The sequence below is a fragment of the Gymnogyps californianus genome, chromosome 5, assembly GCF_018139145.2.
Source record: "Gymnogyps californianus isolate 813 chromosome 5, ASM1813914v2, whole genome shotgun sequence".
NCBI classification, from domain to species: domain Eukaryota; kingdom Metazoa; phylum Chordata; class Aves; order Accipitriformes; family Cathartidae; genus Gymnogyps; species Gymnogyps californianus.
In genome coordinates this window covers 34,287,597-34,305,455 of record NC_059475.1, presented here as the reverse complement: position 1 = coordinate 34,305,455, position 17,859 = coordinate 34,287,597, and the positions used below count along the sequence as shown (strand labels likewise).

General features: G+C 42.1%; 1 protein-coding gene across 1 annotated transcript in view; it reads left to right on the top strand.

Annotated features, from left to right (window-relative positions):
* Positions 1-113: 113 nt before the first annotated feature.
* ZFYVE26 (zinc finger FYVE-type containing 26) overlaps positions 114-17,859 on the top strand; it is a 52,513-nt gene continuing 34,767 nt past the window's right edge. Inside the window, exons 1-11 of the mRNA XM_050897286.1 lie at positions 114-162; positions 625-837; positions 2,330-2,408; positions 3,254-3,343; positions 6,526-7,078; positions 9,052-9,182; positions 10,024-10,188; positions 11,330-11,418; positions 11,706-11,866; positions 15,164-15,346; positions 15,946-16,599. Of these exons, the coding sequence (XP_050753243.1) occupies positions 647-837; positions 2,330-2,408; positions 3,254-3,343; positions 6,526-7,078; positions 9,052-9,182; positions 10,024-10,188; positions 11,330-11,418; positions 11,706-11,866; positions 15,164-15,346; positions 15,946-16,599 (2,296 nt within the window). The 5' untranslated portion in view covers positions 114-162; positions 625-646. The remainder of the gene's footprint in view (positions 163-624; positions 838-2,329; positions 2,409-3,253; positions 3,344-6,525; positions 7,079-9,051; positions 9,183-10,023; positions 10,189-11,329; positions 11,419-11,705; positions 11,867-15,163; positions 15,347-15,945; positions 16,600-17,859) is intronic.

Sequence of the window (17,859 nt, the reverse complement as noted above, 5' to 3'; positions counted from 1 at the left end):
TTCTGCCCCAGCTCGGCCAATGGGCGGACGTCTGCCCGCGTGCCCGCCCGGCGGCGCGGTCAGCTGAGGCGGTGCCCAAGATGGCGGCGGGGAAAAGTGGTGTTGCTGGGGCGGTGCAGTAGAGCCCAGCGCCGCCGGGGTGGCCGCGTCCTGCCCCGCCAGGTAATGCGGGCCGCGCCGGGACGGGCCCCGGGGGCCGCCGAGCCGGGGCGGACCCTGCGGAGGCGGGAGAGGCCGCGGGCGGGCGCGCGGCAGAGCGCGCGGCCCGGGGCAAGTGGCCGCCGCCGCCCCCAAAGACAGTCCCTCCCCGCCGGGACGGGCGGCCCGGGGGCTCCTGCGGCGGTGGGGAGCGGCGGGAGCGTCCCGCGGGCCGCCTGGCTGGGCTCCCCCGGGCGACGCACCGGCGGCAGGGCGGTCATGGCCGATCGGCAGCCGCGCTGTCAGCCCGCGGTGCTTGTTGGCGCCTTACTCCCCTGCCCCCGTGGGAGGAAGCCCCCCGAAGCCCGGCCCTGGCTCTCCGCCTGTCCCTGCCCAGGGCGCGCTGTCAGTGCGAAGAAGAAATCGGGGGTGGGGCCCCAGCGCGCCCTTACGGCATCCGCCTTCGCGTGTGTCGCCCTGCCCCAGGTCACCTGCTCGTCCTGGGAAGATGCATTCTTTTGGAAATGAAGAAGCGGTCTCTCTGGAGCGGCTCTTCGGGTTTTTCTGCGAGTGCGTACGGCATGGAGACTGGGAGCTTGCGCAGGCCTGTGTGCCCCAGCTGAGCCAGTGGCACGGGGATGGCCCTGAGAAAGTGGAAGCGATTCTTCAGGCTCTGGTAGCTTGTCCCGTGGGGGTAAGGTGAGTAAGGTACTGTTTTGGTTCAGTAGGCTTGAGTGTGAAATGAGGCGGAGCACTTAGTTTAGTGGTGACTGTGGGCGGCAGGTAGAATCTGGGAAGTAGCACTTGCTTCACTGCTGAGGTGTCTTGGATGTGTCTAGATGTGCTGTTATCTGAACGTTGACATCTTATCACTGCCCGAGCACTTAGCAGGCTGCCTAGCCCACTGGGATAACGAACTGTGTTCATTTATGCAGTTGACATGGTGATTGATACGAGTTTAAAACTATTTGGAAGCATTTCAGAACTGATTTTGTTAGATTTTACTGAAGGATAAGAAGGAGAAGGAACACCTCGTGAAATTACATTCCTTTGACACTGAGCTTCGGTTAATTTAGAAATGGAACCACCAAGATCAGCACTGTAGTTATTTAAAATGTTCTCGTTTCTAGCTCTTGAAGGACCTTACACTTTCTAAACATTTAAACTCTAAAAAAATTCAAATTATGCTATTGATTTCTTAATTCACTCACACGGGATTTTGAAATGGCATTGGCTTTACTCAATCCTAGTTAGGTTTGATCTCTGCTTTTCAGGTAGGTGATTATGAAGGGTGACTTTCTAGCATTTCGGGGAACATTGGTATTCCCCGTCTCCAAGCAGATGATCGTACTTCTTCACATTAAAATTTGTATAACATTTTGGCAAAGGTTCTGAGAAACGGTGTACACTGACAGCAGTTAAAGGAGTTGGGAGGAAGGTGTGCACATGGTTAGATCAATATTGCTAACGGCCCATGTGAGACACAAGCATTTTTGATCTTTTTATCTTTGATAGTTGGGCTGTCACATCTAAAGGCTTTAGTTAGCAGTGCTGAGATTTTTAAAGGCCAGTAAACCATCTTGTGCTTTTTCCTTTTCCTAGTGCCTTTGACAGTACTGAATATGTTCCCTAACTGTGTAGGTTTTGGAATGTGTGTATAAGTACTGGAGCACATGAAAAGCTGATGGAAATTAGAAGTATTCTTTGTTTGTACATTACTTCACTTTTAGTTTGGAGCTTACATAGAGCTGTGCTTGTGCTGCTGTGACCTAAAACTTAGTTTCATTTTTTCAGGTAGGACTAGACAGAACAGGAAATAGCAGTGTTTGGCAAGCAGTCAGATTTCAAAGAAATCTGCCGAAGTGCTCAAAGAGGGCTATACAGACTGAACTTTAGACCAGAAATAAATTTCATTGTTTTGAAGCAAAGAACTATGGTAGTAATGTTGGTACTTGGCAGATCTAAAAGCAGTTATTTGCACAGCAGAAATCATTGAGTTAATGTGTAAGTAGTACCAATATTCTTGTTTCTCTGCATTCTCTTCCTGTCTGACTTGTCTTCAGCTATTTAGTCATCTTTGGTTTTATCTTACACAAAGAAATATAAAAATTACCTCTGATAGTGTTTCTCTGGATCTTAGGGATGGGAACAACCTTGTATAATCCAGTGTATGTGCTTATTGCTTTTGTAGATGGGGACAGAATTCTAGCCCATGGAGAACTGCATGGCTTTGGCTTCTTGTGCTGGAAAAATGGCTTGCCAGGAATCAGGTACAGAAACATCTAGCTGACTTCCAAGTGCGACTTATAGCTCTGACTTCTAGCTGACTTCCAAGTGCAAAATGTCTGCCTAGTTGCTTATTTAAATTATAGGCTTTCCCACATTTCGTGGAATTAAGTTCTCGAGGTAGCTGGAGAGGTGCATTGCTTTTGCTTTTAACAAACTTGTCAAGAAACAACTGTTAATCTCCACACTGGAGAGAAAAATAGGGATTTTTTTTGTTTTTTAGGTAACAGAAGTTGGCTTTTTAGCATTGAGCATTTCTGTAAATGGAAAGCATGAGTATATTGACTTCTGCATTTGTGTAGCACCTTTCTTACATTAAAGATGGAATAGCTCAGGCGTCAGACAATTATAAGCTTTAGATGGTGAGGGATGTGCTTGCTGTATTGCTATTTTCAGACAGATAGGTGCAGTATATTTCATGAGTAAAGGAGAAACTAGTCTTTTTTCCTCTTTTTTTTTTTTTTTTTTAATTGGTACACTGGGATGTGTGATCATACTTTTTTTTTAAATTCATTTGTCCTTGTCACTACTTAGACTTGCATTTTTTCTTTAACTTCTGGGGAAAGGTGTCTTGAATTGATGGGATTGTAATTCCTGACAAAGTGACACTTGTCTCTGTTTCCAAATGTATAGATAAATGGAATCCACTGGTGCGGGAGCAGAACCTAATTGTGGAACAGCCTTTAATTGAGAATTAGGTATCTTCAGAGAGATATTTCAGTCTGCCTCAAAATGTTAATGAAATAGCTAAGATTAGGTTTATATAGTAATGTCAATAAATAAAAGTTTTATTGGCTAACATCTTTCCCATTCTCTTACACTGTTTCAGAAAACCGTTCCAGTTGTTCTTCAGAGAGAAACTGAATTTTTACTGTTCTTGGAAGAACTACAGAAAGATGTCTCTGAGGAAGTCCTAAAGGTGAGCTACTTAGTATGCCCTACTTCTTGTTAGTTATGCAGAATGTCCAACTTTATCAGGTTTGGGGATCGAAGTTAATACTTCCTGCTAACTTGACTGCCTGAGATGCTAATGTGTTATTAATCTTCTAGGCAACTGAAAGAGACTGTAATTCAGAACCCTTTCTGAAGTTAATCCAATGTGCCTGCAAGTGATTCTCTGGCTAGAGAAGAGGTTGTAGGCAGGCAAGAGTCAGGGTTTAACCCCAGCCAGCAACTGAGCACCACACAGCTGCTCGCCCACTCCCCCCCAGTGGGATGGAGGAGAGAATCAGAAGAGTAAAAGTGAGAAAACTCATGGGTTGAGATAAAGACGGTTTAATAGGTAAAGCAAAAGCTGTGCACACAAGCAAAGCAAAACAAGGAATTAATTCACCACTTCCCATCAGCAGGCGGGTGTTCAGCCATCTCCAGGAAAGCAGGGCTCCATCACTCATAACAGTTACTTGGGAAGACGAACGCCATCGCTCCGAACATCTCCCCCCCTTCCTTCTTCTTCCTCCAACTTTATATGCTGAGCATGACATCATATGGTATGGAATATCCCTTTGGTCAGTTGGGGTCATCTGTCCCAGCTGTGTCCCCTCCCAACTTCTTGTGCACCTCCAGCCTACTTGCTGGCTGGGCATGAGAAGCTGAAAAATCCTTGACTTAGTATAAACGCTGGTGGGGTGATGTGAGAAGCAGAAAAGGCCTTGACTCTGTGTAAGCACAGCTCAGCAATAACGAAAACGTCCCTGTCTTATCAACACTGTTTCCAGCACAAATCCAAAACATAGCCCCATACTAGCTACCATGAAGAAGATTAACTCTATCCCAGCCAAAACCAGCACAGCAAGGAACAAGCCTTTCTACATGGTCTTTCTAACACACTTCAGTCCTGACTGCAGCTACTTGCCACAGTCTTACATCTATAGACACCTTTAGTAATCACAAAGCTAAAACCCACTGCGAGCCAAAATAGACCATAGTCAGCAAGCACATTTTAAAAGTATGTCTATTTTCTTTTTCTTCCTCCTAAGATCTTAGTTTTCATCTCCTCCACACCCCTTTGCCCCCTTCCTGGAAGGTTTTGGGTGCTGTACTGTTACTACTGATGTTATTTGGTAATTGGTATGATGTGTGCTCTGAGGTCCAGGACCCATTTTTCCATTATTAATTAATACATGCAGACTGATTTATTTCAGAAATACACGGAAATATGCAAAGATGGATTAATATCGAAAGCAAGTATAGAGCAGAAAATCAGGGGAGTTACTAACTGTAGAACTGTCCTAATTTGGTGTTGTTACAACAGAATTAGACCAGACATGGTGTGTGGAATGTCCTCAGATGTTGCTTCTAGTCTTAGAGGTTCTAACTCTTAAAAGAATTTTTTTTGTTTGCCTTTTTTTAAGAGGAAGATGAAAACTTACTATATTCAGTGGCTATTTGCAGCTTTTAAATATGAATAGGGAAAAAGTGTTCAATATTTCTCTAAGGATACAGAATTAGCAATTACAGGATGAAAGCAAGCAAGGTAAACTTGACAGTTGATTAAAATAAATCTCCTTGAAGTCTGTTAATGACTAATGAAGTCTGTGTATGTGTTGTGGTTTACCCCCGGCCAGCAACTTAGCACCACCCAGCCGCTTCCCCCTCCCCCCTCCCAGTGGGGTGGGGAGGAGGAAAGGAAAAAAAGTAAAACTCGTGGGTTGAGATAAGAACAGTTTAATGACTAAAGTAAAATAAAATACACTACTAACTAATAATAATAATAATTGTAATGAAAAGGAGTATAAAAAAAAAAAGAAATAACACCCAAGAAAAGACAAGTGATGCACAATGCAATTGCTCACCACCCACTGACCGATGCCAGAGCCGTGATCTGCCCCTCCTGGCCAACTCCCCCCTGTTTATATACTGGGCATGACTTTCCATGGTGTGCAATATCCCTTTGGCTAGTTCAGGTCAGCTGCCCCGGCTATGCTCCCTCCCAGCTTCTTGCACACCTGCTTGCTGGCAGAGCATGGGAAACTGAAAAATCCTTGACTTAAGGTAAGCACTACTTAGCAACAACTAAAACATCAGAGTGTTATCAACATTATTCTCACACTAAATCCAAAACACAGCACTGTACCAGCTACTAAGAAGAAAATTAACTCTGTCCCAGCTGAAACCAGGACAGTACGTTACCATCTAACCTCCAAGGTCATGAAAGATTCCACTATTGTCTGCAATGTTGCACAGAAATAGGAGATTCAGCAACCTCATATCTTTGTCGCAATTACTGTCAGAGGCATATCAGTAGATAGAATTATGTTTTGATCCAGCAAATAAAGAAAAGGATGTTGTGGGCTTGTCTTCTACTGCTAATATTCTTATTTTTGCACACATCAACCACCTCTCCCCTCCATATTCCTTGAGTTGTCTCTTCCAGCCAAGGACAGCACTCACATAGTTCCAGAAGTGCCACAAATGCTGCTTAATTGCTCTTCGACTGGGTTGTCCCTCACATTCCCACCCTTTATTGGGAGAGCTAATTGGGATTTTTTTGTTTGTTTGTTTGTTTTCCCCTTCCTAGTTCTGGAATTGTAGGTTTGCTTCTGTTAGCAAGAAAAATTATTGTTGCTTAAGAAAGAAGTCTGTGAGATGGCTTCTGAATCTGTTGGCCAGTTTTAACCAAGTTTGAAAAATTAGTGTTGATGAGGATGATGCAGTTGGTAGATAGATAGTATGAATCCGGAAAAGTAGAATTGAAAAAAAAAAAAAAAAAAAAAGACTGAACACTAATCATTATGCTCTTACTGACTTACAAAGATACAGTCACATCAATGTATTGCTAAGAGGTAGAATGCGGTAGTGCTTCAGCCATGCCATAGGAGCTGCCTGTGAAGCAAGGTAACTTGCTTATGAGCACATGACCCATATAGTGTAGTTGTGTATTATAGGTTTCTTATATTTTGTTACATATTCAGGCATATCCACTCTTCTAGGAAGGATATTGGACAAGGTGGACCATTATTAATGGATTTCCTAGGGTATGATGTTTCCAAATTGATTTGTCTATCTTCTTGCTTTCAAGTTTGTCCTATTTTTTAAATAATTTATTTCATATTTTTAATGGAGTCTGAAAGGCTTACACTTTTATTATTGCCCTACCAGGAACTGTTTGAAGCATTTGAGTGCACCCAGAACAAGCACATCACAGACAGGAAAAGAAGAGATGGCTGTGTTCACAGATTCAGTTTGGATGTTGTTTCAGCTCTCCGGAAGCTTTTGCTGCGGGCTCCCCAGAGGGCAAAAGCCCTGCTGGAGTTCTTCCAGGAGGAACAAGGCACACACAGCTCCTCACTCCATCAATATTGCTCTCTACAAAACATCTTTGTTGAATTTCTTCGTGACTCCTTGAAATCTCTGCAGAGGCTTCAGTGCAGTTCTGAGATTTCAGCAGAACTTGATCAAAGAGAACTAGTAGATACAATTTATGCTGCTCTTAGTATAGTGACTTTTGAGGTGGAGCATCAGGCAGATGAAGTACGGCACCTATTCAGGGAGCTCTTGGATGTATGCTGGGCTGAGGGAAGCCCACTGAGGGAGGAGAAGCTACTAAGCTGTATGCTGAGGAAACAGAGCCATGGCCTGTTAAGTCTGTATAGCAGTGTTCTCATAGAAAGAACAAGAGAAAAATTTCTGGTGTCAAAATCAATACGAAAAGGTTTGTTTCACTTCTTGCTTTGTTTTCATTTATTGTTTAACAAAGGCATTGAAGCATTAAACAGGCAAGTTGTCAAGAAGTCAGGCAGTGTTCTTGCTAAGGTGCCTTAACAAGCCATGGAGACTTGTAAAAGATGATGCTAAAATGACTTAAAGCAAGGAATTGGCGTAGGAACCTCAGGGCTTTCCCTACATTTCTGCAGTCTATGCTCCCTTCTTTTGTGAGCACTTCCTTTACCACCCCTTGTTGTGCTCTCTTTTAATCTGCTCAGCATTTCTCCTGCTGAAGATCTTGCTTGTAACTAGAAAATTGACTCTCCGTATGTACATAAAGTTTTTATTGGTTCAGCTCCAGCTTGGGGTCATCTGTGTTGGAGGATGTTCCATTTCAGGCCAATAACAGTTCAACTACCTCAGTAATCCCAAAACATTCAAACCCTTTAATATTGGAAAAGAAAACTTATAGAAGTGGAAGGAGATGTGGAGTGGGCCAATATCCCAGCTGGAAAGAAGATGCGGTTTGATTACCTGCTCGTTTGCCAGAGCCCAGCTGTTGTTTTTGTACCAGCTATAACTTCATAGCTTCTGTCTAGCTCCCTATGACTGGTACATTTAGTTGAGGATCTCACTTGAAGCTGAATGGCAAGTGGTGCCCATGCTCTTGTCAGGAAAGTGGCAGGTGAGCATGCAAGGAGGGAGAAGCTAGAATGCCTGCCCTCTTTTGCTAGCATCTGTACACTGAGGTGTAAGTCAGTGGAGTTTGTATCCTCCCTCCTCCCTTCACTCATAGGGATTGCTGAAGGGAAGTTCAGGCTGGTGTAGTGTGGCAGACTCTGGCATTTCTGATAATAACTACAGTTAGTGCTTCCTTGTGGGGGAAGAGAAATGGAGATATGGTGTTGTGGTTTAACCCCAGCTGGCAACTAAGCACCACGCAGCTGCTCACTCACTCCTCCCCAGTGGGATGGGGGAGAGAATTGAAAAAAACCCCACAAGAACAAAAAAAAACCCAACTCCTGGCTTGAGATAAAGACAGTTTAATAGGACAGAAAGGAAGGAAAATAATGATAGTAGTAATAATAATAATAATATTAAAATGACGATAATAATACTAAAAGAATTAGAATATACAAAACAGGTGATGCACAATGCAATTGCTCACCACTCACAGACCGATGTCCAGTTAGTTCCCAAGCAGCGATCCGCCCCTCCTGGCCAGCTCCCCCCAGTTTATATACTGGGCATGACGTCATATGGTATGGAATATTCTTTCGGCCAGTTTGGGTCAGCTGTCCTGGCGGTGTCCCCTCCCAGCTTCTTGTGCCCCTCCGCCTTCTTGCTAGCTGGGCATGAGAAGCTGAAAAATCCTTGACTTAGTATAAACACTACTTAGCAACAACTAAAAACATCAGTTATCAACATTCTCGTACTAAATCCAAAACATAACACTGTAGCAGCTACTAGGAAGAAAATTAACTCTATCGCAACTGAAACCAGGACATATGGATACCTTCACTCTCAATGGGAGTAGTTCAGTTCTCACTTTGCACAGATCTGAGAAGTTCCTGTGCTGGACAAGTCTTTGCTAAGGCCCGGCAAAGCAGCATAGTGTCTCAGAGCACAAGTGAGAATTCATGCAACATACAGATAAGATGCATATGACTAGAGAAAGAAAGGCAGTGTGACCTGAGCTAATGCAAACAACCTGTGTGCTGGACAGGCTCTTACTATGTTAACAATTGTCCAGGCAGTTTCCTGGTTACCTATCTGACCTATTTATTTTCTATCAAATTTCTCTGCTTGGCTTTCTTGTTATCCAGTAACAATAACTGAGGGTCTTAACTGTTAACAGGTAACAGCTGGTTAGTATTTGAGGAAATGTTGAGTGTTTCTCAGTTTAAATTAACAGCAGTTATGCTTCTTTCAAAGGTACCCCTCTGTACTGGAGGGTAATCTTGTTGTGATGTTTTTTAGGTTCATCTGAGCAGCCGGATACAGAGCGAACTGTGATGAGTTTGTTCTCGGATCCCAAAGAGGCTCCTTCTTGGAAGACAGCCTATTTCTACTGCTTGAGCAGCAGCAAGCACTTTCTGGAACAGATTCTGGTACAGCCATAGAATCATTAAGAGGGAAACCCAATGGTGGCTAAAGTCAGTCCCTGTATTGAACATATCTTGGTGTTGCACAGAAGCATTTTGTATTCAAATAGTGTTTATTAGGGGTCGTGACTTATAGGAACAAAGAGGTAACTGGTGATAGCTGCCCTACTTTCAGGTGTGTGATGAACTCATTCAGTGGGATATTTGGAAAAGCTCATCTGCATGCAGACTGAAGATTAGACCTTCAGGATTTAAGAAGTCCTGTGTTCTGCTTGTAATTTTGTTGGATACACCACTTGATTTACCCCATGACCTTGAACTCATTGCTTTGCTTTTCTGATGCTGGTAGACTTGGGGCAGTGAGACTAGTTTGCATGGTAAAATTTATGTTTTAAAGAGCTTGAAGACCTGGTGAAAAATACTCTGGTATGAATTAAATGATTTGAATGTATTTACATAGATAGAAGAAATAGAATACAGGTAGGCGGTCACTGGTAAAGTGCAAGTTTTTAAGGTTGAACATATTTCCAATTCTAACGTGCTCATTCAAGTTTCTTACATAATACCCTTGACAGAGACATAATAGAAAGAACATAAAGAGAATACAGTGAGGGAGTGTGAGTTGGCTTTGTAGTAGGCATTTGAAATGATGGGTTTTTCCTCATGACAGTTTTACTGAAGAGTAACCTGCTGGCTTGGAAAATAGAAGTTTGGGGAAGTTCCAGATGCAGAACTTCACTATTTTAGTGAAGCTAATATTGAAATGCCTCCTTGCTTACATAACCTGCCAGGCATTATGGGTCTCTGCATTTTGGAAAGATAAATACTTCTTCCTTTTGTTTTCTAGGTGACTGCATTAACTTTACTGAAAAGAGAAGACTACTCAGGCCTGAACAGCTTATTGAAGAGAGAATTCAACCCCCTTAGCCGCCTCTTGGTATTGCTGGGGTGGACTCATTGTCAAAGCTTGGAATCAGCAAAAGCATTGCTATGGACTCTTCACAAAACTCAGGTAAATCAGCAGAGGGCAAGTGGCAGTATCCCAGTCTGAGTCCAGATAATGCAATTTGTTTGCAAAAATAAAAAAAAACCAGGGAGTTTCCAGTGAGAATGTTAATCTTTCTGAAAATGGAATTAAAAAAGCTAAGATATTACAGTTGTACATCGGTAATGTTATTGGACACTTGCCTTCCTTCTTACTCCTCAGATGTGAAGGGAGTATGATTGCCCAGGAGATTCTGGAAGTTTCTCTTGCATAAGCTCTTCAGCCTTTGCTGTTAACATAAGAGAGAGAAAGACAGCAACGGTTGTTGATTAGTTTTGAAAAGAGCTGGGGAACGTTTGGTCGGTATAATTTCGTCCAGTGAGTCATCCCTGGATAATGACTAATTCTGGTCATGACTAACCTGGGTTCAGCAACAGGGTAGCTTGGAAATTTCCCATACCCATTTTCAAAATGAAATGATAAATTATAAGAGCTGTGACTGAAAGATCCACCTTGTTTGAGGGGAGTCTTCATCTTTGAAGAAGAGAGAGGGTTCTAACTCTGAGGGTGTAGTTGCAGTTCAGATGATGTCTGCCTGCAGGCAAGTGGCTTGGATGACAGAGGTGGGGAGACAGGGAGCCTTGCACTGTTGGGTCCTTGGGGCAGATCTAGGCTGGTATTGCCTTAAGGGAGTTACCATCTATTGGTAATAGACTGAAGGTCTATTCAGTAGCCTCTGCAAAGTGAAAGTCTTAGATCTGATTTTAGCAGGCAGGCATCTGTAGTAGAAAAGCACATGGAAAAAGAGAATAACTGTCTGTTACCCAGTATATCATCTGTTCTAGGACATTATTAGTTATAGAGGTTAGTGTCTTAGACTGTTATTAAGAAGCATTAATTTGCATTTTGAAAGCTAACCTTGAAAAGAGATGTAGCCACCTTTCCATGGCCTGTAGGTGTGTCAAGTGGAGGCTGACTGATTTTGATGCTCCTTCAGAATAGCCCTTCCTTGCTGGCTTTGTAATAAAACTGGCAGTTTTCTGTACTTGAAAGTTGCCATCTGGATAAAGAAGTCTTATGAACATCCTGTATGTGACACAGACTTCGTTCTGCTGTCTGACTAGAGGATTTGTTGTAAAGGGATTCTCTTATTTGTCTTTCCATTTAGGATCTGTGCAATGATTCAGTACTGAAAGATTTCTGTGATGGGCTGTGGGCTCAGGTGGAAGTTCTTGAATGGTGCATACAGCAAAACAGGTAAAATGATCAGAAGGACTTTTTCAAAACTGTCTTGCCAAATCTGCCTATTAGTCAATTTATGTATGCAAATAGATTCTTTTCTGTGAATCTTGGCTAATCATCTCGTAGTGACTGTATATCACAAGCTCTCGAAATTGCTTCATGGGCATTAGTTATGCTATTTGTTTTTCTTTTTAACTGCAGTAGTTTGGTTGAATCAGAATTAGAGTGGGAGATACGTCTTTAAACATGGCTGAGAGATCTCAATCTGTTTGTGCCACCTCTTTGTTTGTTCTCTTTTGCAGTATTACTATCCCAAGGAATGTTCTTTTGCAACACTTGCACAGTCTAGATTGCCACACTGCAGTGTACTCTCTTCATCACCTCACTAATCTTCTGGCACTGAATGAAGACGATGTTATTGAGCTTCTTCAAAAAGTTCCTGCTAGAGATCAACAGATGCAGGGTAAATGTGTAGGGTCGTGAGAACACAGAAAAACCCTGATCCATCGGGTATGTGCTGATCAGTATTTCTGCCAGGAAGAATCTGTTCTTTTGACCTACTTCTGTAAATAAGGAAGATACTGCTTATCAGCTGTTTTGCAGAAGAAAACTAGAGAGCATGTGGAAATTATTTTAGAATTCTTTTCGGGAGTAAATTGTCTCCCAAGGAGTTGTGAGATCTCTTTGATCTCACAAGGACAGATCTGTGAAAGAGTTTTTTCAAAATGGTAACAAGACTTTGCACATGCTTGTAATATGTGCTTCTCATTGTAACTTATATACTGTATAATACCCTTAGCGTGAAGAGTAAGTGTATGTTTTGGATTTCAGCCATCAGTCCACTTAAATTTAAAATCAAAGGGCAAAACCAGGTGAAATTGACGATGTCTCATACTATAACATCTTCATTTTTGAAAGATACAAAATGTTTGGGTTTTTTCCTTCTAATATTAAGTCTTACCAAATCTACTTTAATATTAAAATGAGTAAGGCTTACCTACAGGCTGTGTTTACATCCCTCTTGCCTCACTTCTCTCATCTTCCCATGTTCCAATTTGGTGCCTAAAATACCTGAGATTACTAAACACATTAGTTCACTTAAAAGTGACTCTCCTTGTACACTCTTTTGATTGCAGCCTATGTCCATGTTCAGCTGCTGCTATTTTAATGCTATAGGGCTTCTTAATAATGATACAGAAGCTCAGTCTTCCTGCGTGTACTAGAACTTCAGAAGTTGCATTTTTTTGTGCCTTATTCCTTCTATGGATGGGAATTTGTACATGTGTAATTCCAGCCTGAGTGGCATGGAGAGCTCTCAGTGATGGATCTTGCACAGGTTTTCCAGGTTGCCTAGTAGGAAGCAGTTTTCTCTCCTTCCAGTATCATACTGTTAAGATGTTAGTTTCCAGTCCTGTTTTTACAGGTTTTGTTGTTAAAATTATTGTGACAGTTGTCTTGAATAGTCTTAAAAGACGTAATGATTGAGACTCTATATAGATCTCTGGTTCAGTGTCCTGCTTTCTGAAATTAAATGTTTTGTTGTTGCTGATGTTGGGTTTTTTAATCAGTTCTTACATTTTAATTCTTTTCTGCTTAAATTCTGTCAAAACCTTTCAAAAACAGGAAGAGGCCGTCCCATCATATCTTCTGGGAGCTGCATGACTGTAGCAAAAGAACTCTAGCTGTGGTTTCTCTTCTTTTTTCAGATCACCTTAATTTACAGAACTAGTTAATGGAAGACAAGTCCTCCCTCTCTTTTCAGCCCAGTGATTATTGTAAAATTCAGATAATGTTATAAACACAGTTTAATAGAATCTCCTTTAAAATAGATTATTTGAAACTTAAAGGGAGGAGAGGAGTCATGAAGTTTTGATTTGTCTGACTCGCTAGTGTTAACAGGCCTTTTTCTCCCCTCACCCCACTTACTTCCCCTTCTTCCCCTTCTTTCTGACACACATCTGTCAGCTGCAGTAGTGAAACTGAAGTAGTGGTACTGGTAGACAGTTGTGTTCAGGCACCCTTCAGATCAGTGCGTAACACTAGCTTTGGTCAGTCACACTAACAAAAGAAACGATGGGCAGAAATTTCCTCATGAGTTACAGAATTCAAGAATAAGGTGTTAATGTTTCTGGCATAGGAAAAACAAGTGCTTATAGTTAAAGGGTAGTTCTTCAGTACTGGTACAAGGAAAAGGGTTGGTTTAGAGGTGGATACTGACACAGACTCACTGCATCCAAGTCTTTCCACATGGGAGGCAAAAGTGTATTAAACTTGCATTTGATTACTAGTGTGTATCTTGTAGTATCTCCAGCTAGCTCTTTCTCTTTTTCAGAGGGCTGTATTTATTGGATCTCTGGCTTCATCTGCCTGAAGTCCTCTTAAGACAGTGGTATTGAGAGTTTTTTGGGTGCTACATATTAGTACAGAGCTGCTGGTGAATTATAACATTTCTGTGGTCCTGTGGGTTCTGCAAAGGATTCATACTTGCATGTTTCCTCAGTTCTGTCTGCTGTCTACATTATAGTTTCCACCATTGTCGCTGTTTAGAATTGCAGTCATAGGGAATAATTGGTTTCAAACTGTTTGTGCTCTCAGGGCTTTTGTCTTGGCTGCTCTGTAGTTTTCAGAAGAGTTCAGGCTAGTGCTTTTCTTTGAAATCATGCTCAAGCCTTGTGGAGGACAGTGCTGAAACACTTTCTAGGTAATGCTGTTCAGTCCCAGAGTTTGGATGGGGACGTTACCAATACATCAAACCAGTGCTTTGTGTAAAAAAAAAAAAAAAAAAAACAACTTGGCTAATGCTTCCTCTGTGTGCCAGTAGGCAGAGGGACAATCTACCCCTTGTATAAGAATATAGGATAGTGGATTCAAGCACTAATTTAACACTGTCTGGGGTTTTAGGTTTTTGATTTGGTTTGGTTTGGTTTTAACCTTTGTACAGTAGTTGGATAATTCATCTAAACCCAGCATAACAGAATGTATGACTCTGTGTTGTGTTCCTGGGTGAAGGAGATGATGATGTGACTTTTACATAATTTGCAGTTCTGATGTTCTCTTGTACTAAGAAGGGATCATGTCTCTGGCATGTGACACCTTCTTTCCTCAAAAAAAAGCAAAAGGGGGAAGGAGTGGGTGTAGTACTTCTCTAAGTTGCCTTTATCATAAATGTGTGAAGCAAACTGTGGGACTGTACTTTAATCAATTGCAGATTGTATATGATTTATATGGCCAGCCATTGTGGATAGAATCAACATCTATCAATATCTATTTATTAATACAAATCTATAGAGGTGGTGGTACTCTATTCTCAATACGGTCATAGCCAGTCTACACTATCTCCCTACTTATTTACTGTGTGATAAAACACAAAATTCTAAGATGCTGGAACGAGACAGGGTCTGTCCCTGTGTTGTAAATGCATCAGCGTAGCTTAATCACGTACTTCTAATGAGAGTCACCATGAGCAGATTACGATCATTCTGTGCTGTAGCCAGGTCCTGTAACACAAATTCACAGAAAATTTCCTTTTCAGAAGGGGATCCAGACCTGACTTTTCTGTGCCCATCTGTTGTGGTTTGTTTGTTTTTTTTTTTTCCCCCCAAATGTTGTGATGTAACAGTGAGATAGAGCAAAGCTGGGATGGAGGTGACACTGGGGAAGAAAGACTGGATAAATATTGCTGTGTGGGAACTGCAGGAGAAAATTAACTTGTTTTCTTGTGTACCTCCTACCCCCTCACCACCGTTATTTCTCTCCACAGCAGCAACACTCCCTAACACCCTGAGTCAGCAACGCAATCTGGCACTCTTTCGAGCATTTTGTGCCATGAAGTATGCTATTTATGCTCTCTGTGTGAATTCGCATAAGCATTCCAAGTGTAAAGATTGCGTACGCAGCCTTCTTGGTGATATCCCTGAAGACGCAACTTTTGGAGAACCAGCAGGTGATTGGCCTCCTTTCTCAGGTTCAGTAGCTTGTGCTTCTCCATTTGCTGGGCTCTGAATTATCACTTAGTATTGGGATAATGTTGCACCCTGTGTGCATATGATGTTTTTATTCAGTGGGCTATGAATGCTTTGCAAACAAGTATAATGGCATTTCTTTGAGGTGTTGTTACCTTTAGTAATAATAGATATGAATAAGCTACCTGCCTTGTTCTAAAACATTTAAGGTAATTGTATTAAAAATATAGTGCAAAAAGAAGGTGATATTAGATACAGGATGGTAGTGGCAGGGATGGTTTTGTGGCAGGAGCTTATGACTTCCCAGAGCTAAAACTGATTTAATGGCTAAAATGGGTGTAATCTGAGTTTGCACATCATTGCACAAGGTGGTAATTGGCATTACTGAGAGGGAGGAGGCACACTACCTTTTTAAATGTAAAATGTTGGACATATATTTACTTGATTTGTGGAGGAATGATTGGCTCTGAGCCACTGGGACGGTTCCCTCTTCTAGGATTTTCTTAAAGGGCAAAGGTTGGAGGAAGGAACTCCTGGAAAATGTTGTAAATGTTCTTTTTTTTTTTTTTTAATTATACAGATTGCTCTTCAGTATTTCCTCAGTACCTTGTGAAGTGTCAGCAGTTCTTAAGAAGTGTTCCTGCTCCTCTGCGCCTGGAGGTTTTGGAGAACATCTTCTCCTTGCTTTTTGTTTCCTACAGTGACCTACATACTGAAACTCTTCTACCTGAGGACTATGCAGAGGATGATGATCTTGACAAAAAGAGTACTACTATGAGTGTAGAAGGCAGTGCTAGTCGGCGGTCTTCCACCTCAGAAAGTCCACAGCGGCTAATAGAGGCTGAAAAGAGATTAGAGAGGCATCTGCTGGCTGTTCAGACAGTTCACACAGATACCCAAGATCTTCATGACTCGATGTTAGGTGGCAAAAGCTGTGAAACCCCTAGGCTGAGCTACCCGGATCTGAAACACTTCACCAGTGGTGTTACTGGATTTTTAGTGGATGACGTGGCCATGGATGCCTTCCTCACATTGCTTCTCAACCATCTGGAAGAAATTCAGAGTTCTCTCCCATGGGACTCCAGTAATGTGCTTCGTGAAGAGCTGGAGCTTGTTGAGTGCTTGAATCTTTCTGCAAGCAGAGATGCCTTTGGAAGTCGTGTGTTACAGTTTTCCAAATACCTTTCTGAAGCTCACTGGCGATACAAGGTGGTGATGAGTAACAGAAATGCGGGTAGGCTTTGTATTTGACACTTTCTGATATATCGACACTGTTCTGTTACAGCTGTCCAGGCAGCGGTCTCAAGACTATATTCCCTGAGCATCTTACTGAGGGAGCACATTTTGGCAGCTACTAGGAGAGTGACCTAGTTGGAGATCACCTGGTTCTTGCACCATTCTCCAATAGGAGTGATCTCCATTCTAATCAGAAAGTTTGGGGTTTCTTTTTCTTTTTTCCCTCGCCTTTGTGGACACACTGCTTCAGTTCGCCTGTCTTTCTCCTGCCCCTTCGTCACAAGTTATGTTGACAGGGCAGTGATATGAAGGGACATGATGGTGTGTGATCCAATGCAAGCCAGATAGACGCATCTCATTCATGGACAGAGTGTTGATTTAGCCTAGTCTGGAAACATGTTAGGAACATGTATCAGAGGAAGTTGGATTATTCTGGGATGCAGACCACTCCTCAGGAGTAGCTAGAACAACACACTCAGGAACCTATTTCCCTCCCTTCTCCATATCCTGTAACTTGTTAGCCCTGCTACTATCAAATTTCTGCTTGTATCACAGTGTGGCTTATTGTCTATCTCAGACTATGCAAAGTCCATGTCCCAAGAAAGACTGGGCAGTATGGACCTTAAATGTTCCAAGTTTCCAAACTTGCGTTCAACTGTTTCTCAAGTCTCCCCCTATAAAGGCGGGGATGTGATGGGACTTATGTTTGAGTAGGCAGCCCTCAGTGTTTCTACTGGACAGGCAGCTGCTTTCTGTGGCATTCTGTACTTTTGAGTCCTAACTTCTGACAAATGATGACAACTATTTGGGGAGCATCTTTCAGGGAAAGGTGGCTGGCTTTTCTTGACACTGCTTCAATCTCTTGAATTTTCTGTCTCAAGGGCCGGCACCCCCATTACTTGCTCACTTCCAGAACTGTTGACTGAATCAGTGTTCATACTACCCTGCATTACTGAAGAACCCAGTTATTTCAACAAAACTTTAATGACAAATCGAACTCTGTTTTACTATTTTAATTCTTATTCTTTTCACCTTGTTTCTAGCTGCTTATGTACTTGGACTATACCTATTTTTCTGTATAGTTAGAACCATAGAATCATTTAGGTTGGAAAACACCCTTAGTACTCATCAGGGGTGTGTAGAACGTATAGTACATTCCAAGCAATATTGGATGTGGATGTGAAAAACACAGTGTTAGTTGAATTGCATCAAAATTACTTCAAGGTGCTGGTTTAAACTTTACTGCGGAAGAGCTCTT